This window comes from Hipposideros armiger, unplaced genomic scaffold (assembly GCF_001890085.2).
Source record: "Hipposideros armiger isolate ML-2016 unplaced genomic scaffold, ASM189008v1 scaffold_90, whole genome shotgun sequence".
Classification (NCBI taxonomy): domain Eukaryota; kingdom Metazoa; phylum Chordata; class Mammalia; order Chiroptera; family Hipposideridae; genus Hipposideros; species Hipposideros armiger.
The window spans coordinates 4,125,781-4,145,490 of NW_017731440.1; the positions used below are offsets into that span (position 1 = coordinate 4,125,781).

Consider the following 19,710-nt stretch of genomic DNA (forward strand, 5'->3'; position numbering starts at 1 on the left):
GTTTCTTCATTCTGGCTGTCACTCTGATTGCTTTGATGTATTAGATCACCAGATGCAGAGTTCAAAACACCGGTTATAAGGATGCTCAGTAATCTCAGGGAGAACTTCAACAAAGTGATAGGAAACCCCACGCCAGTAGTCCAAGAAATGAAATCAGTAAACAGCTTCCACTTTGGAGGGCTGCAGGAAAGCAGTGTTCTCAGAAGAGCCAGATTTGGGTTAGAGCCAGATCTGGGTTAGAGCCATGGTTCTCAAACCTTAGCATGCATGAGAAATATTTTTTTAACGTGAGCATATTTATATATTTGTCTTGATAAGAGGAGAATGCTTAAATTATGCTTTATCTATAACATTGAACATCAGATAGACATATAAAATGATGCTTACAACGAAATTATTTTGATACTTGTGATAAGTGACTAGAACAGTGCCTGGCACTTGGTAGGCAATCAGTGAATAGATGTATGAAAAGTTGTATATGTGTATCATGAACAGCCACCTCGCCAGTTCCTCTAATTTACAATGATCTCTTAACATCAATGAACAAAAACAACCCAATTGGAAAAAAGTGGTAAAGGACATCATCATTTATTTACCAAGGAAAATAAACAGTCAATAAACATGAAAAGAAGTTCAACTTTCCATAATAAATAAATGAAAATTAAGGTGACAGTAAACATTTTTCTCTTAGAGTATAATAAATGATTAGTGGATATCTGGTGCAAGCGTGCTTGTGCACACATGCATACAGACACACACATCCCAAAACAACAGTTTGATACCCATTGTAGTGAGTGTATAGTCTGTTGTAGGAGTACCTACAAGTGCACAACAGTGTGGGTATTTATTGTGTGTTATGTATGTGCGAATAAGGAACCTTGGCAATTAATGTATTAAAACGTATTTTAACCTTTCTTGAGTATATATATTTGAGAAGAAACCACTCATGTTGTTTATATTCGTACTTTAAGGGCAATTATGTATATTCAAGGATTATTTATGTGGGATAGTAGATGACCATATTAATAAAATTTATGTAAAATTTTAATAGATTCTTGATTTATTGTGATGGCCAGAACTAATTGAATTTTAGATAGTAAAAGCTATGTTCTACTAAAAATGAAAATATGCAGAAAATTGAATTCCCAGAAGTATTCCTGGTTTGTTATTAATTTGAAATTGTATATCACTATTTTCTTATATATTTCCTGAAAGATATTTCTGTAAATGGCATGTTTTCTTAGAAAGAATGATGACTTTAGCCATTAGACCAAAGTAATCTTCAGAATTGCTAATCAAAAGTAAAAAGTCTAGAGTTGAACATGGATGAAAGAAGAACAAGTCCTGAGTACAAAATAAAAAGAGAAACTCTTTTGAATTTAGCAGTTATTCTAGCACCACATCACTTCTGATAAAAATGAGGTTGATTTCTCTGAACTTAAATTCTGAATTGATACTTTACAGGAATTTTTCAATATTTCTGCTTTTATCCAGACCAATTTTAAATTCTGATACATAAAAATATTTAAGTTTAAAGTTATTTATTACCCCAAACTGGGGTGAAAATCTAAATGTTCAGCAGTTAGGAAATGGTTAAGAAAAACTTATCGGTTAATATACTAGGTTCTAATGTCAAATATGTGGATTATTTATTTACATTGAAAATCTCATACAAAATTGTCAAAAGCAAAGCAAACAAAAAAAGATTGTTTGGAAATGTAATTTTAGAATAGTTTTAGAATTGAGAAACCGTTGAAACATTGTTGAGTGTTTTATGGTGAAATAATCTTTTGAATTGTGGTTTTCTTTCTCGTAAAGCTGATTAATTATATAGTTTTTAGAAGCATCAAGTAGACCAAGTAAAATGTATATTACTACATAATAACACAAATTCTAATGTTTTTTACCTGGTTTTTAAGAGCAGTCATATGACATAGTAGAGCATATCTATATATAGTTTATTAATGTGTTATTGTACCCTATGTCTTTTTTTATGAAGGGATCATCTCTGTCAACATATAAAATAGCAGAACAAGATTTTTCTTATTTCTTCCCTGATGATCCACCCACCTTTATCTTCAGTCCTGCTAACAGAAGAAGAGGGAGACCTCCCAAACGAGGATCTGTTAGTCAGGTAGGTAGAGAACAGATTTTAAAAAAAAATCTTGTAGCTCTTAATAAAACTATTCAAAATCAGTAGTGTTTGGCTCCCCTACCTCCATAGCCTGTAGGAAGGAACACAAAATGTGTGTACTATATGGTGATAACTGCTCAGCAGTGAGGCTTGTAGAAATTTCAAGTGTGACGTAGACATTGCTGTCATGAAGTAGACATTGCTGTCATGCCACAGGGATTTTATATCACAGTGGAAAACAAGTATATAAGCAATTATTAAAAATGTAAAGCAGGATGAAATACAGGGCATAAATCATGGTATTGAAACATAAAGAGCATTTAAAACAAACTTTTGACATTGTTTAACATTGCTTCAAGAATATTTCTGATAGGTCTTTTCTCTACTTCTTACATACGTCTGCACCATCTAGTATATAAGGTACCCTGGAAGATTTTTGTTTTGTTTTGTTTTCTAATGCATGTTTTTATGTCTCTCTTTATATGTTACCAGTTGTTTTTCTGGGAGGTTTTAGTACTAATTCGTAACTATAGAATTAACTCATTTGGTATGTTTCTATGATTAGAGTTATCAAAGGTTTGGCTATAACCCAGACAGAAAAAAGGACAAAAACTGCATGATTTCACTCATATGTGGAATATACAGTAAAAAGTAACAGACAAACTAACAAAACAAACAAAAACAAACTCATAAATACAGATAACAGAATGGTGGTTACCAGTGGGGAAGGGTGAATTGGGTAACGGGGATCCAATATATGGTAATAGAAGGAAACCGGACTTTAGTTGGTGAGCACTCAATAGAGTAAACAGATGTCAAATTATAATGCTGTACCCCTGAAATTTATCTAATGTTATTAACCAATGTTGCCTCAATAAATATCATTTTTTTAAAAAGTTCAGTTATGCTTTAGAATAAAACCTCATTTTTGTATAAAAAGTATAATTGACGAGGGCTTTTAAATTGGGGGGGGTTTACTCTTCCTGTAAGAATAAGGCAGACCATCAATTTGTAAAAGTTGTGGTTCTACAACTTTAGTTTCTTGGTTTGTTTTTTAGGAGGACAGCATTGCTAAGAAACAGACTATTGCAAGTTATAGGAATAAAGCCACGAAAGAAAGAGACAAAGTTTTGAAACAAGAAGAAATGAAGTCACTGGGTGAGTTTTAACATTCTCTCCAAAAACTGTTTAAGTACAGGAAAGAATATTTCTCTGTGTCTGGGTAGGGAATGTTTCTAAAATGGCATATTCCTGGGTGCTTTTATTTTTGTTTTTGTAAGCATAGTTTTTTCTGTCTGGTATCTATTGATTTTTGTGATAAATGAGACCTCTTCTCATAAAACAATATTTTAAGGTAGAGCATATCCCTTGTTAAACTGACCTAATGCCAGATTAAGCACAAGTTGGAGTTTCTAGGGCTTACAAACTATTTTGGCCCATTTTGTTTGATTCACACAAACGTGACGTGCGTATGAATCACTTGGGAACCTTATTAAAATGAAGATTCTAAATTAATGGGTCTGGGTGAGAGAAGAGATTCTGCATTTCTAACAAGGTGATAACCTTGCTGCAGGTCTTAGGATCACACTCCTTGAGTAGCAGGGCTTTAAAAGGCAGGTAAATGTTTGTCCCAGTGCAGTAGTTTGTCTTAAACCCAGCCAACTTTCTTTTCCCCATTTTAACCCCCCTTCGGGCACAACTGATCTCACAGATTTATTGCAGACAAATTTTCAAATATTTAACAGTTAACTTAAGTGTCATGACTTATCACTTCCGTATCTTCCCCCTTTACCATAACCTATTGCCAGTCGTGTTTGTGACTTAGTACAATAAAGATGTATTTCATAGCGGCATCTTTGTGTGCAATGAATCTGTGAGATCAGTTGCGCCTGATTGAGGGTTAATCACGTGCTGGCTTCCTCCAGGAATTTATAACCCTTATGAGTCTCTACTGATCTCACTTAACCTTAAATTACTTGAAGATTCTTTTGTTACATTAAAAAATGTGTTGTTTTCCATCTGTGTACAGTTCTAAGTTTGACCTCCTCCACAGCTTTTGAAAAGGCTAAATTAAAAAGAGAAAAAGCAGATGCCCTAGAAGCAAAGAAAAAAGAAAAGGAAGATAAAGAGAAAAAGAAGGAAGAATTGAAGAAAATTGTTGAAGAAGAGAAACTAAAGAAGAAAGAAGAAAAAGAAAGGCTTAAAATAGAAAGAGAAAAGGTATTCATTCAAGTATATTAGCTATGCTCTCTACATCTAGTAAATAGTGCTCTACATACTTAAATTCATGGTTAATCTTCAAGTGTTTTTACCACTTTGATTTATATTCACGTATAGGTGTGCATAGAGCACCGATAAACACCAATTTCAAAGGAGAATATTGGTTTCTTTGAAATTGGTGTTTAATCTCCCTTTTGCTTTGGAAAATTTAATGAGTGATTTAAGGTTCAACATATATATGCATTCCTTTACACCTCAAAGCCTCTTCTAAAGTGCAATTCTAAAGTTGATCTTCTTTATCATATAGACTTACAAATTAAGGAAGGTGATATGCGTAAAACCTTTAAAAGTAAAATACATAGTTAGGGGCCGGCCGAGTGACTCAGTTGGTTAAGAGCTCACGCAAGAGTGTGAGCTCTGAGCAACAGCGGTTCGATGCCCGGCCCGAGCTGAGTTGCCACTGAGCTGCCAACAGGTGACAGGATGGCTCAGCTAAAAAAAAAAAAAGAAAAAGAAAAAAATAATAAATAAAATAAACTATACCTTTAAAAAAAATACATAGTTAGAAAAATACAATAAAATCTGTGACTAACAAGAATTACTACAGTGTTCTTATTCTTGAAGAATAAGGTGTCTGTGATAATAGGGTAGTTCAGCAAATCTTTATTATAACTTTAGCAGTAGATACTCCTTAGAGAATTCTATAGCTGGTTTTTTCCAAAGACAGTCACTGTCATTGTTTTTCTGAGATATTCACAAGTAGCCTTAGATGATCGTGTTATGCACTGTGCTCATTTAGATTGCCTGAAGTTTTTTGAGTTATTTCAAATAGGCCCTTGGGGTCAGGGTGGAGATGTCTAATATATGTTCATTCCAGAAAAGGTACAGAACAAAAAAACCACTTGTGATCTAAATGGTAGCATTTAGAAATAGCATTAACACTTTGATAAATTTACTTCTAGTCTTTATTCTGGACCTTAAAAAAAGAGATCCAGCATTTATAGTTGTGTATATTTTTTTGTTTGTTTAACATTATTATAAGCATTTCTTCATGTTATTAAACAAACTAAGGTGGAATTTTTAGTAACTGCATAATATTTAATCAGATAGATACAGGTAAGTGCTTTATAATTCTTTGCTCATAGATAATAATATGCTATTCAATTTAGTGAATACAAGTCTTTCCTGTTTTTAGATTATGTTTCTGGATAAATTTGTAGAAGTAGAATAATAGGTCAAAGGGTGAGAAGATTTTTAAAAGTTTCTATAGACGTACATAGGTATTTGTTTATCAAACATGTTGTGCTTATTTACACTGTTAGCAACAGTAAATGAAAATGCCCACCTTACATCCTACAAGAGTTATGTTGGGGTGGGAGTATGACTTACTGCAGCAGACTACTTAAAGCACAGCCAGTAAGGTCTGTAACCATCCAGCCATGTTATGTTAAAAATTTGGTAAATGCACATCTGTTTACCTTCAGTGTTCCTAAATTTCAAAGAATAATATTAACATTAAACATATTTATTGGAAAATAATTATAATAAAATATTTTATTTATGTGCTGCTTTATTAGAGACTTTTTAGTGTCAGTATTTATCTTGCAGTTTCACATACCAGAACCAAGAATTAAGAGTTTAAAAAGACCAAGCGAGCAAGAGAAGTGGCCTGGATTAACTAGCAAGAGAAGTTCGCCAACTGTGTTCTAATACTGCTTTTAATTACTGCTCCCTCTGTGTGTCCCTAGAGTGTCAGTCAGGTTTAAATAAACCTCGAAAACAACAAATGTATTGCAAATATAAGGGGAGGTTTTATTTTAGGTACTTTAATAATTTTACCTACTTTGTTAGGATCTAATTGATTTGAAGTAGGGGAAGAGCTGCAGTAGGCAGGATCAGATTGAATTAATATTTATCCAAGAGCTACTGTGTGACGGACATTTTCCATCTGTCTTTGTAGAAGTTCTGTCAGAATGGCATTGTTTTAATCAGTGGTTCGTACACTTTAGTGTGCATCAAAATTACCAGAAAGGCTTCTTAAAACATTAGTTGTTGAGTCCCAAAAACATCAGTTGTTGAGTCCCAACCCCAGAGTTCTTGGTTCAGTACATCTGGGGTAGGGCCCAAGTATTTGTAATTTTTACAAGTTCCCAGGTGATGCTAATGCTTCCTTACCAATGTCTTATAAGAATTTTTATTAACCTTTTGTTTTAGGAAAGAGAGAAATTACGTGAAGAAAAACGAAAATATATGGAATACTTAAAACAGTGGAATAAACCAAGAGAAGATATGGAATGTGATGATCTTAAGGTATAAGCATATTATGTGATGTTTCACACACCCATGTTCTATGTGTGCTGTGTGGCTTTGCTGAAGAAATCTTTCTTTCTTTTTAATTGTGGCCTCTTCATATTTAACTGAGGAAATAGCCAGTTAAGCAACTGCTATATTTAGAGTTCCAAGGTAGCATTGTTAGCATTTTATAACAAGCTTTGGTAATGACTTTGATTCTGAGAAATAATTGCTTATTTGTGTGATCCTTGATAATCTAATAACCAATGGTGCCAGGCATGCTTTTAGCTTAATTGCTAGGTAAAGATTATTCCCGTCTCCAGAAACAATCAAAGTATCCAAACCAAATTCATTCATCACCTTTTCTAAGTCAGTAGATGGTGGTTTAATTCTGTTCCATATCCTAAGGAAATCCTGCATTGAAGATATTATTGGCACAGCTGATGCCTTAACCTCAGAATCTAGGGTAAAAGACCCTCCTAACGAGGTAATATAGTCAGAAATACACTCGAGCCTAAAGTTATGTTCTTAGTTTGATGAAGGAAAAAGTCCCTAGAGACTGATTTAGTAAAGTTGTAATAAGTCCAGCACATCTATAATTTTAAAAGTTCTAAAGCTGATTGTGATAAACATTCAGGGTTGAGAACTACTCGTCTACATGAAATAATATCATATCTACCTTTTAAAGTTTCCTGTATATGGTTCAAGTAGTTACATAAATTGTTTAATCTTGCAGGAACTTCCAGAACCAACTCCAGTGAAAACTAGACTACCTCCTGAAATCTTTGGTGATGCTCTAATGGTTTTGGAATTCCTTAATGCATTTGGGGAACTTTTTGATCTTCAAGATGAATTTCCTGAAGGAGTAACCCTAGGCAAGTGATATTGCTATGTTATAGTTCACCTTAAAATTAATGGCTTGAAAGAACAAATTATTATCTCTCAAAGTTCTGTGAAGTCACTGGGCCTAGCTTTCTAGTCATCTCTTGGGGTCTACTGTCAGACAGTGGCTGGAACTGGAGTCATCTGAAGGCCTACCTGGCTAGATATTCAAGATGGCTTCTTCACACGCATGCCCGGTGCCTCAGTGCTCCTCCACTTGGCTTACCACTCCATCAGAGCAGCCTGCCCTTCTTATGTGGCAGCTGAGGGCTCCAAGAGGCAGGAAACAAACTGTCAGCCTTTTTCCAGGCTCGGCCTGGAACTGGCAGGCCTGTATTTGCCATATTCCATTCGTCAGGCCTACTGGGATTCAAGGGGGTAAAAGAATAGACTCCACTCCTTGAGGGTGGCATGGTAGGTAATGGGGGGAGGGAAGGAATTGTTGTCAGCCGTATTTGGAGACGAGTTGTTGCCTACCTTTAATTTGTGATTCTGTTTTGCCTCTGTACTTACATACTTTTACTTTGTATAAACATCATTTTAAAAAGCTAAATTGGTATGAGGAGGGCTTTAGATCCATTTTGGATTTTTAGTTGTCAAATGGTAAAATAACTTGCTTAAGATCAAAGTAAAGACCCTCAAAGACAGAATTATAATGCCACTCTTGTTTTAGTAACAGTGCATTTTTCAGGAGGACTTTCATATTCCCTTAATTTCCCTTTATGAGCTAGGTGAGGTATGAGTCATTGTGCCTTACAGATCAAAAAGGTCTAAACAATGCTGGCTTAGGTCAAATGAATTAGACGAGAAACGCACACGATACTATACTTAATACAGATAATTACCTCTCCTATGCACTGTTTGGTAAATAGCTATGCCCCACATAGCTCTTAAGAACAGTGGGACAATAACAAATCTCTGCATTGTTATTCAAATTAGAATAAAATTATAGTTTTAAATATGTCCCTTAATTTGCACCTCAAATTTAAACTTATATGAAATATTGTATTGATCTACTGAGGTTAATTTGGCTTTCTTGAATGCAGTGATTTTGGCTAATGGTTTTATTAGAATTTATTGTAATCATTATAAATTGTTTTTTTATTTTGCCTTGGGTAATACTTGGCTCTGCTTTGATAAATGGGCACTTAAGAAAATAGTTACACAGGCTATTATTGATTCAAATGTTTATGATTCCATTAGAGTTGTTTTGTTAGTACATGAACAGAACTTTCAATTCATTTTAAACATTTTATTCACAGAAGTGTTAGAGGAAGCTCTTGTAGGAAATGACAGTGAAGGCCCACTATGTGAATTGCTTTTTTTCTTCCTGACTGCCATCTTCCAGGCGATAGCAGAAGAAGAAGAGGAAGTAGCCAAAGAGCAAATAACTGATGCTGACACCAAAGGTCAGAACTCAGTGTTATTGCTGATTGATATTAACTTTGTAATGAAACTCATTTTTGAAGGTTATTTTAAAATTAACTTGCTTTTACAGTTATAAAACATAGTTGTTCAAGTTACCCGATTCTTGAGTCATATACTAACAACACATTCTCGGTTGTTTTATAAAAACTTTGTTGTACTGTATCCTGTTTCTGATGACCTTAAAAATATTTCCTCCCCAATCTATCTTGCTTTGTATTCTGTTAGATTTCTCCTATGATTTAAGAGCATTACAGATTTCATTGACCAGTATCTGTAATTCCAAGAGATTCTGCTAAGTAGCACTGATTTTTTTGCCTCCACCTAAGGAAAATTTTAATTGTTATTAATGCTTTAAATGGAAAATACTACTGTAATTTCATTTCAGATCTTATCCAACAGTTTTTAAATCAGGGTTAAGTGAAATTTATTTATTTTTATTTCACTAATTAGTTTGAACTAGAAATTTTGCTCTTTTAATTTTATGCACTTAAATATCTAGAGTCAATGTGGTACACATTAATGTAGGAATGATTTTTGGGGAAAACCTTTTTTATTTTTAAAATAATATGTTCACTATTTTGTTTAGGATTTACCTCAATCAGAAGAATTGTTAAGCATTTATATTAAGAGATTAATTTGTCTTCCTAAATAACACTGTGAACTTTGCCTCATGAGATTTAGGATCAGAAGCTTTATTAAACAATACTTTAGTGTATTGCATAAAATTCACAATAAGAAATAACTGTTGGGAGACATCTGGATAGCAGAGTCCTGGTGCAGAATAGTGGGACATTCATCCATTTGGATAGTATTTGTTGGCCTTAGATAATTTGAGCTCATTTTCCTTTATGCCTGGTCCCTGGAGCAACAGGATAATGATGAATATACATCCAATGTTGGTTGCCTTTTGATTTTACAGCCTGAGTTCAAGGAAAATCTATTCTTTAGCTTGAGTACCAATCACCATAGGCCCCTTATCAAGGCCATTTTAGCAATATGGTCCTCGTCATCATCTCAGGTGACTTTATCAATTAAATGAGATTCTACTAAAGACAAAAGGGTAAATCCATTTATAAAACATCTAAAGATTATCTAAGATGACAAGTACCATCACTAAAGGTGGATTATGTAAGACAGATAATGCAGCAAATATTCATTCTTGTAACCATTAGGTTGTCGTAATGACCAAGTAACATCACAGGATTATTGACCAAGTTCTGACTTTAATACAGGAAATAAAACTGTATTTAATTCAGGATTTGAAGCAGATGAGTATTGTAGTTTGGAAGTCTTGATGGCAAGAAAATTGTGTTGGAAATCAGCTTTGCAGCGTAAAGGAAAATATATATGACTGTTGGTGTTTTTGTGTTGTCATTATATATTCTATTCTTGATTTGTTTAATATGTAATTTTTATAGTTCTACTCCTATATAGGAATGTCTATAAATATAAATATAAGGTCTACCTCTGAATAAAGTTTTTAATGCTCATTTTGAAAATATTTATTTAAATGTTAGGGAGGGGAAAAAACATACTTTGGAATTTTTCACCTTTCTCTCACTTCCCTATTATTGGCCACATTTTACATGGTTATTTCAATTTCAGTAAGGGTCCTACATTGTTCCCCCAGGTATTTTTCATATGTTCTCAAATCTCAGTAACAAGAAAGCTTTTCTACAGTCTTCCTGAAACCAATTGAGTACTCAGGTAGTACTAAATATTCTCTTACTTCCTCTTTAGCTGGTGTTTCCTGCTATTTCTAGAAAAGGGGAAATTGTGCAGAAAGGAAAAGTATGAATTTATCTTAGTGATGAGAAAACTAAGGTTCAATGAGGTTATTTACTGAATATCACATAGCTAATAGTGATACAAGACTATGTATGCGTTGTTTCATTTAATCCTCATATCACCCCTATGAGGTAGATAATAATTATTCTCTGTCTTTTACATATAAAGAAACTTAGACTTTAGGAATTTAATTAACTTACCCAAAGACACACGGCTGACAAAGTGATAGGATACAAACTGAGACAGTCTGGTCTAGCCTCATAATGACTAGGCTATATTGCTTCTTAATATGGCAAAGAAGTGAAATTTTGAATATTTATTTCCCTAGCATTGCCTATAAAATTATCTGCAAGAAGATCTAATTTCTTGGGCCTTAATCCCCCTGTTTTTATATCAAATTTTAGATTTTGACCAGCAGTTTTTAAAATTTTATATTAAAAATATCTATTCCTCTTTAGTCTTATATCATAAGTTTAAAATTCCTTCAAAGAATGGGAAAAAGAGTATCCTCCTTATATAGAATAGATTATATATAGAGAGTACCATTTTAAAGAATACATATTTTAACATGTTAGTTTAATACAATTAAAAGTAAACTGTCATTTTGTTGGTTGTCCATTCCTAAGGCCTTTAATAATAGCCTTTGTTTTAGGAAATTGTAACTTACTATAGATAAAATAGGTTGAACGTGGTGATTGCTGCAAAGGAAGAGAGCCAGTACACTTTTACAGCTCTGCATCTCGGACTGTTGTTAATCTTAGAGTGCCTATTAATTTTGTTTGTTTGGCTTTATATGTGAAATGAAAATTTAAAAAGTCTTAGGTTCTAGTATTTCCCGGGTGAGGAAGAATATAATTGTAATGTCTGTCTTTGGACTATATTCATGGCCTGGTAGGAATAACTTCTGCATGTATGTAAAATTTAGTCAGATTTCTCCTGTGTGGTATTGTTTATGCTTTAACTACCATGAACTTGTCACTGATTGTAATCAGACATGATCCTAGAGCTGCCTTTTTCCTTTAGTAAAGGACAGCAGTTCTGTTCTCTCTGGTTCATTTGTGAGTTTGTGAACTTGAGGAGGGGAACCACATAATAGAAAGTTAAAGAACCGCAGGACCAGTTTCGCCCAGAGTTTTCCAAACTCTAATCCATAGAACCTTACAAGTTGTACAGTGATTTCCTTGATGCCACTGCAGGAGAGTTGGAAAGATGAATGGGCAGGATTGTCATCTCTGTACCCCACTTTAACAAGGGCACTTTTTACTCTCTTATGTTGGGCTTCTAAGAAATATTTGAAGAATTTGAAAACTGCTGATCTAGACTCATCCCTTTAAGGAAAATGAAGCCAATTAAGTGACTTGTCTAAAGGCTACATAACTATGAACTAGGGACCGGCAGAGCTAAGACTAGAAATATGCGTTATCTGACTTAGTCTGAAGCTATGTCCTCTATACTATAACAGAATGGTTTTCTGTAAGCTTAAAGTTTTTCAAGTTGACGCTTTAATTTTTTTTATCATCTACGTATTACAATTAGAAACAATTTTATATACTAGTGCTTTAAATATATCTGTGCTTATAGATTTGCCCTTTAGTCCTATTTGTAACCTAAGTACTGTTTTGAAAGCTAAAGCAATTTACTTAGAAAATACAGGAAAATCTTCCTGTTGTTTCTTGGATTGGAGAGTTTTCAAATTAAAAACAAGCAATTTAAATGAAGAGGATAAATTAACGGTTAAGTGACAGCAGTGCTGTCTTTAAGTTCTTTTAGCTCTTTTTCTGCGCTGGTTTTGTGATTATTATAACCTACACTTTGTTATGATTCAGTCTTAAAATATTTATAAAAGATTGGATATCTTCAAGTGCATTCTGATTTTCAGAGTAGATTTTTCTAAAGTTATATTAAGCAAGGAGAATTGTTTTTCATTCTAAAGTGCATTTTGCCATTTTGGAATGTATATATACATCTTGTTGGTAACTTGGAAATTGTCTTCTATGTTAGGTAAGCAGAATATTAGAGTGGTGCATGTCATAGGATTCGTAGTTTCAGGTGGAGACTAGGCAGAATGTGAATGATGCTTGGTGTACCTAGTGTTGGTTCTTTTGAGGTTCGTGAATGTTAAGCTGTTTGCTGTTTCTTTCATCATTTTAAAAGGGCATTGTTCCCAAATATTCAAGCTTTGATTTGCACTAGAATAAAGTATTTATTTCCTTAAAGATTTAACAGAGGCTTTGGATGAAGATGCAGACCCCACAAAATCTGCACTGTCTGCAGTTGCATCTTTGGCAGCTGCATGGCCGCAGTTGCACCAGGGTATGTGTGGGCTTTATTTTTTTTATTTTATTGGCTTTTTATTTTTAATTTTATAAAGGTACATTTTACATTGCTGAATATTTATTGTTTGTATTCTAAATGACTGTTTCATTTTTAACAACTATAGGCTGCAGTTTGAAAAGCTTGGATCTTGATAGCTGCACTCTTTCTGAAATCCTCAGACTACACATCTTAGCTTCAGGTGCTGATGTCACATCAGCAAATGCAAAGTACAGATATCAGAAACGAGGGGGATTTGATGCTACAGATGATGCCTGTATGGAGCTTCGCTTAAGTAATCCCAGTCTAGTGAAGAAACTGTCAAGCACTTCAGTGTATGATTTGACTCCAGGTAAACTTGGCAAGTTGGAATCTGTCTAACCTGCCCACTTTCTACCCTCTTAGGCCTTTTACATCCAGAAAACTAGGTAGCTGATGAGAAGTTTTAGATGATAATCAGTTTTAAAAGAGAGAGAAAGCAGTTTTATTAAAAAGAGAGAGAGAGAGAGAGAGAGAGAGAGAGAGAGAGAGAGAGAGAGAGGGAGAGAAAGTGTTGGTATGCCAATAGTGACCTAAATTTAAACTACCGTTATTGTTCATATTAGCTTTAATGATTTATGATTTTATTTTCTTTTTCTTTTGGATTTTCTATTATTTTAAAAATTTGTGGTAAATCTACTGAATCTACTAAGTTTAAAAGAATAAGTGAGAATTAACTAGCTTTCATTTGTATTAATTAGTATATCAGAAGTTTAAGCTGTAGCTGCTAAATTTTAACAATTCCTTGAATAAGTATTTGAGGTATAAGAAACAATATATAAAGTTAAGATGAAGTTATTTTTCACTTTCTTTTTTAAATAAAAAATTATACAAATATATACAGTTTAATTTAATGTGCTTAGAGAACATATAATAGAAATACAGTACCTTAATTTCTAATATTCATATAGTTTTTATAATTTATGGTAGTGCTTTTATGCAGTCTTTTCAGAGTAGCAATTTGCCTATTGCCATTTTTTTAATTTATGTGGTTATATTTTAGTTTTGATTTGAACTTCATTTGTGAGCCTAAAAATTAAAACTTGAAAAACAATTCTTTACAGTTTGAAAATTTTTCATGTCTATGTAACTAGTATATAAGATAGTCATTAGTATTTGAAATGCCTTTATATCACATAACTGTTAAGTTGGACTCAAAGTTGCTTTTTTCTGAAGACACACCAGTGGCATGTTTGATCTGAAGAGACTTTCCCCTAGTCTTTATTAAGCATTTTCACCTTGAACCACAAATTACAATTTTTCCAATACAATTCATTTTTTGTCATTAATAATGTAGAAATTATCAATTTTTGACAGGAGAAAAAATGAAGATACTTCATGCTCTTTGTGGGAAACTACTGACCCTGGTTTCTACTAGGGATTTTATTGAAGATTATGTTGATATATTACGACAGGCAAAACAGGAGTTCCGGGAATTAAAAGCAGAACAACATCGAAAAGAGAGGGAAGAAGCAGCTGCTAGGTAAGAGATAATTATAGTCTAATATAATAAATAATAAAAGCTGTTTATTTCTTTGCATCTAAACCCATGTTTCACATTGGACTATAATGTGACATTGGCTCACACTGATGTAATGGCTTTACTAAGAGGTTATGAATGGATTACTACCTATGGTTTTTAACTTTCAGAATTCGTAAAAGGAAGGAAGAAAAACTTAAGGAACAAGAACAGAAAATGAAAGAGAAACAAGAAAAACTGAAGGAAGACGAGCAAAGAAATTTAGCCACAGATATATCCATTGGGTATGGCTTGAATTACACTGTTCATCTGGCTTTCCATAAAGAATAAAAATCAACACCTTATACTCTAATATACTTTCAAAATTTTTAAGAAAACTAGTTTTCTATAGGTACATAATACTGGGTTGTCAGAAAAGTCATGACGTATTTTTCTATGTTTTTCATTGCAAAAATGTTTCATGACTTTTCCAACAACCCAATAATTATGTTGGTGAGCCTATGAAATTTACATATAGATAGTCCTCAAGTATACATTTGTTGGGTTTAAAAAATACAAGGAATCTAGAACTCATTTTCTCATAGAATTAATGTTATTAATGATAATTTCCCAGAAAACTTTATTTTTTATTGGGCAACAGCCATCGTCATTGGTTACACATTGCTTTCATGCTACAATGGCATAGTTGACTCTTTTAAGGAGGGCGCAGCTCACACTGGCCCATGTAGGGACCGAACTAGCAACCTTGGTGTTATCAGCACCACGCTCTAACCAACTGAGCTAACTGGTCACCCCCAGAAAACTTTTTAATAGTTTATTTTTAACTAATAATATATTTCTAGTATTAATAGTAATATCTCCTCCCTCCACCACCATCATCATCACAGTTGTACACTGTGTTTCACAGAGCTCCTCTGAGCCTATTGAAGAATAGGGATAAGATTGGAGGTTTTGGTAGAAGGTATAAGGAAAGGATGAAAGCACCTTAAGTAATTTCGTCACTACCTCACTAAGTATTCTATTGCATTTCAAAATATTTGGAATGAAGATCGACTATGAAGATAAGTGGGTATTTTTCCATATTGTAAAATGGCAAACCATATTTAAATTTAGCAGAAATAATCTTTTTTCTTTTTACAAAATCTGCAAAGGAAGGTTCCAAAAGCCTCAGTGTTCCAAAATTAATATATTGACTTTTGATTATACTTACATGTAAAATTACCTATTAAGTCTTAAGATCATAGGTCACAAACTTGCAACAACTATATTTTATATGTCCATCAACAATACTTCAAGAATTTGAATTGGGATACTTTAAGAAACTTAATAGATAAAACACCTAAAGCACAAGTAATCAAAGATAAAGTAGATAATTGGACTTCATCAAAATTAAAAACTTTTGTGTTTCTAAGAACACTGTCAAGAAAATAAAAAGGCAGCCCAGTGAATGGGGAAAATATTTGCAAATCATATATCTGATAATAGTGAAATATCTAGAATATATGAAGATTTCATACAACTCAACAATAAAAAGACAACCCAATTAAAAAAATGGACAAAGGATTTGAATAGGCATTTCTCCAAACAAGATATATAAGAGGCACATGAAAAGGTGCTCAGCATCATTAGTCATTAGGGAAATGCACATCAAAATCACAATGAGATACTACTTCACACTAGGATGTTTATAATCCAATTGAGAGACAATAACAAGTGCTGGTGAGAATGTTGAAACAGTTGGAACTTTCATATATTGATGGTGGGTATATAAAATGGTACAGCCGGTTTAGATAAGTTTGGCAGTTCCTTAAACAATTAAACCATCTATTACCATATGACCCAGCAATTTCATTCGAAAAGAATTAAGAACATAATGTTCGCCCAAAAATGTTTACATAAAAGTTCATAACCACATTATTCTTAATAGCCAAAAAATGGTAACAACCCAATGTCTGTCAGTTGATGGATGGATAAACAAAACGATATATCCCTTTTGTGGTATATCCATACGGCAGAATGGTGTTCAGCAATAAAAAGGAGTGGAATTCTGTTACATGCTACAATGTGGATGAACTTTGAAAACGTGGTGCTACATGAAAGAAGCTAGTCCCAAAAAGTCATGTATTGTATGATTCTATTTATATGAAAAGTCCAGAAGAAGCAAATCCATAGCAGAAAGTGTAGGTGATTGGTAACCAGGAGCAATGGGGAAGAGAAAATGGAAAGTGACTACTAAGGTGTTTTCCTTTTGGTATGATGAAAATGTTCTGGAATTAAATAGGGATAAAGATCACACAATTCTGTGAATATACTAAAAAACACTGAATTGTGCACTTTAAAATGGTGATTTTTACAGTAGGTGAATTATATCAATTTTTTTTTACATTTTATAAACTTTTTCCAGTTATATTGAGATATAATTGACAGATAATATTGTATTAGTTTAAGGTGTACAACTAAATGATTTGATATATGCACATATTTCGACATGATTACCACAGTAAATTTAGTTAATATTCATCACCTCACAAAGTCACAAATTTTTTTCCTTGTGATATCTCAGTTTTGTTTTGTTTTTTAAAGAAACTAAGCATATTATAGATCCCACTACTTTGTATTTTTTATACTCATCTAGCCTTACTCATTACAGTACCTTTCTGGCTCCTGAAGGAATACATTGGAGGTTGCAAACCTCGTTTTGTGTATAGAACATATGGTGGAATTTATTTTCAGGGTTCATACAATTTTAGTTTTAATTTGGACAATATAATGGATTAGGTAAAACATCCATACTGTGTTTATTCTGCCTAGTTAACTACATATGAAATTTGTCTACTTCTCTCCTTCACTATTTGTCTGTTTATCTCCTTTCTACTATGAGCCACCATCACCTCCCAGCCAGCTACCTGCACTATTATAGTGGCCTCTTTACTGGTCTCCCCTAATCTACCAGATCATTTTCCACGTAGCAGCCAAAGTGCTTTCTAATCATATAGCGTCCCTTTTCTAAACTCTACTTTTTTACCATAGCTTTTTGAATAATGCCCTACAAGGCCCACTGTGATCTAACCCTGCCTTTTTCTCATCCATATCTTGGATTACTTGTTTTTCTTTTACATTCTGCTGAAAATTAAAGCTCTTCCTTTTACCTTCAGCTCCATGACTTTGCATATATTATCACCTCTGCTAAAAATGGAGATTTCTTCTTCTGTTACCTTACCCCTTCCCAGTCTCTCTAGTCTCTCAGTTTAAATGTCACTTCTTCAAACAAGCCTTTCTTGATCCCTGAGACTAGATCTAGAGCTTCTTGAAATGCTTCCGTAGCACCTTGAACTTCTCCTTTTTTTAGTACTTATTACATTTTTTAATTTTACCATGATTTATGTAATTATCTGTTTTCTCTGCAAGACTATAAACGCTGTGTCATCTTATTCACTATTTCCTAAGCATAATGCCTGACACTTCACAGGCAATAAATTTTTCATGCATGGAATTATATATTCATTAATGAATATAATCTTTTTTTTTTTTTATCCTAAAGGGAGGAAGAAAGGGAAGATTTTGATACCAGCACTGAGAGCAAAGAAATAGAGCAAAAGGAGCTAGATCAAGATACCGTCACCGAAGATGAAGATGACCCAGGATCACATAAAAGAGGCAGAAGGGGTAATACAGAAATTTCTTCCGGACATGCTTGCTTATTTTTAATTGATAAGGCAGTTTATTAATTCATTTATTCTGAAATATATATTAGATTACTTGCATTTGTGATTCCAAGGTGTTTTGTTTTTTAAATGCCCAACTCATAGCTGTGATAAGTTTTTTAAATGGTGACCATTTTGTTATAAAATGGTGTTATGAAGCTACATTAGTATATTTATGATTAGGTCTTCAGTCACATGTCATTTATACTTTAGGGAAAAGAGACAATATTCCTATTTCCTTAATAGGTCAGTTTCTTGTAACTTCTACTTTTGGTTAGCAAGTTTTGTTGAATTTTTATATTTACTACATTATACTAGGCCAAATAGAAGTTTTTATTTTATAATGTACTCATTCAACATTCATTGAATGTCTCTTAAATAGACCAGTAAATGCTTGTAATTGGTGTCATATTGCTGAGAATGGAAATCTCTACTGCCTTAAAATAATTTCTGGATCAAAGGGAATACAAGTTTGGAAAACTGTTGATACAAATTACTTGTGAGGATCTTTAACCATCTTCATTTGATAACTAATGAAGGAGATCCTTATTCTGTGCCTATAATTTGCATGGTATTTTTTTTGTACATTATTTTCTAAATAGTTATTATAAATAGGCAGAAAATCACCTATGTCATAGAGGCTATTTTCTCTGATTACAATGCAGTTAACTTAGAAGTCTAAGATAAACCTCATATGATTAGAGTTTTAAAACATACTTCCAAGCAGTGGATCAAAAGTGAAACCATACGGAAACTAGGAAATATTTAAAACTAATCAATACTGCATCTTAACACTTGTTGGATATACAGTCCCTCTACTTAGAGGAAAATGTATAGCTTTTACATATTGGGAACGAAGAAAGGCAATTTGAGCTAGGCATTTATTTAAGAAGTTAGAGGTGGAAAATAGAATAATCCTCCCTAAATACAAGGAAACAATAGATATGAGTAGAAATTAGTAGAAAATAAAACCATAATAGAGAAGAACAACAAAGCCAAAAGTTCGTTCTTTGAAAAAGACACAAACTAGACAAACCTTTGTTGAAATTGATTCGGGGGCGGGCATTCACAATAAACAAAATTGAAACTGAAAAGGAAAGTAACATCACTACAGAAAGAGTAGAAGTTTAAAAATAAAGGGACAATGTATACAATTTTATGACAATAAATTTTAAAATAGAGGCAAAATCCTGGAAAAATATAAATTATAAAAATGGATTCATGAAAAAAATTTTAAATGTGAATAATTCTAAACCAACAAAGATCTTGAATTAGTATTAAAAATCTTCCTACAAAGAAAACATCAGTCTGGAAAACTTTATAGATTAATTCTGCCAATTTTAAAGAAACAGATAATTCCAATCTTATTACAAACTCTTTTAAGCAAAAAAAGGTAGAAGAAACAACACTTCCTAACCTTATTGAAGCAA

The 19,710-nt window shown here is 33.0% G+C and overlaps 1 protein-coding gene across 2 annotated transcripts in view; it reads left to right on the top strand.

The window, feature by feature from the left end:
• The window catches only part of BAZ1A (bromodomain adjacent to zinc finger domain 1A), an 89,808-nt gene that overhangs the window by 50,064 nt on the left and 20,034 nt on the right, over window positions 1–19,710 (top strand). For both annotated transcript variants that reach the window (XM_019644730.1, XM_019644731.1), the window contains 11 exons: window positions 2,000–2,134; window positions 3,193–3,292; window positions 4,188–4,354; window positions 6,569–6,664; window positions 7,383–7,521; window positions 8,791–8,937; window positions 12,962–13,057; window positions 13,185–13,409; window positions 14,414–14,579; window positions 14,747–14,860; window positions 18,118–18,242. In XM_019644730.1, coding sequence (XP_019500275.1) covers window positions 2,000–2,134; window positions 3,193–3,292; window positions 4,188–4,354; window positions 6,569–6,664; window positions 7,383–7,521; window positions 8,791–8,937; window positions 12,962–13,057; window positions 13,185–13,409; window positions 14,414–14,579; window positions 14,747–14,860; window positions 18,118–18,242 — 1,510 coding nt within the window. The remainder of the gene's footprint in view (window positions 1–1,999; window positions 2,135–3,192; window positions 3,293–4,187; window positions 4,355–6,568; window positions 6,665–7,382; window positions 7,522–8,790; window positions 8,938–12,961; window positions 13,058–13,184; window positions 13,410–14,413; window positions 14,580–14,746; window positions 14,861–18,117; window positions 18,243–19,710) is intronic.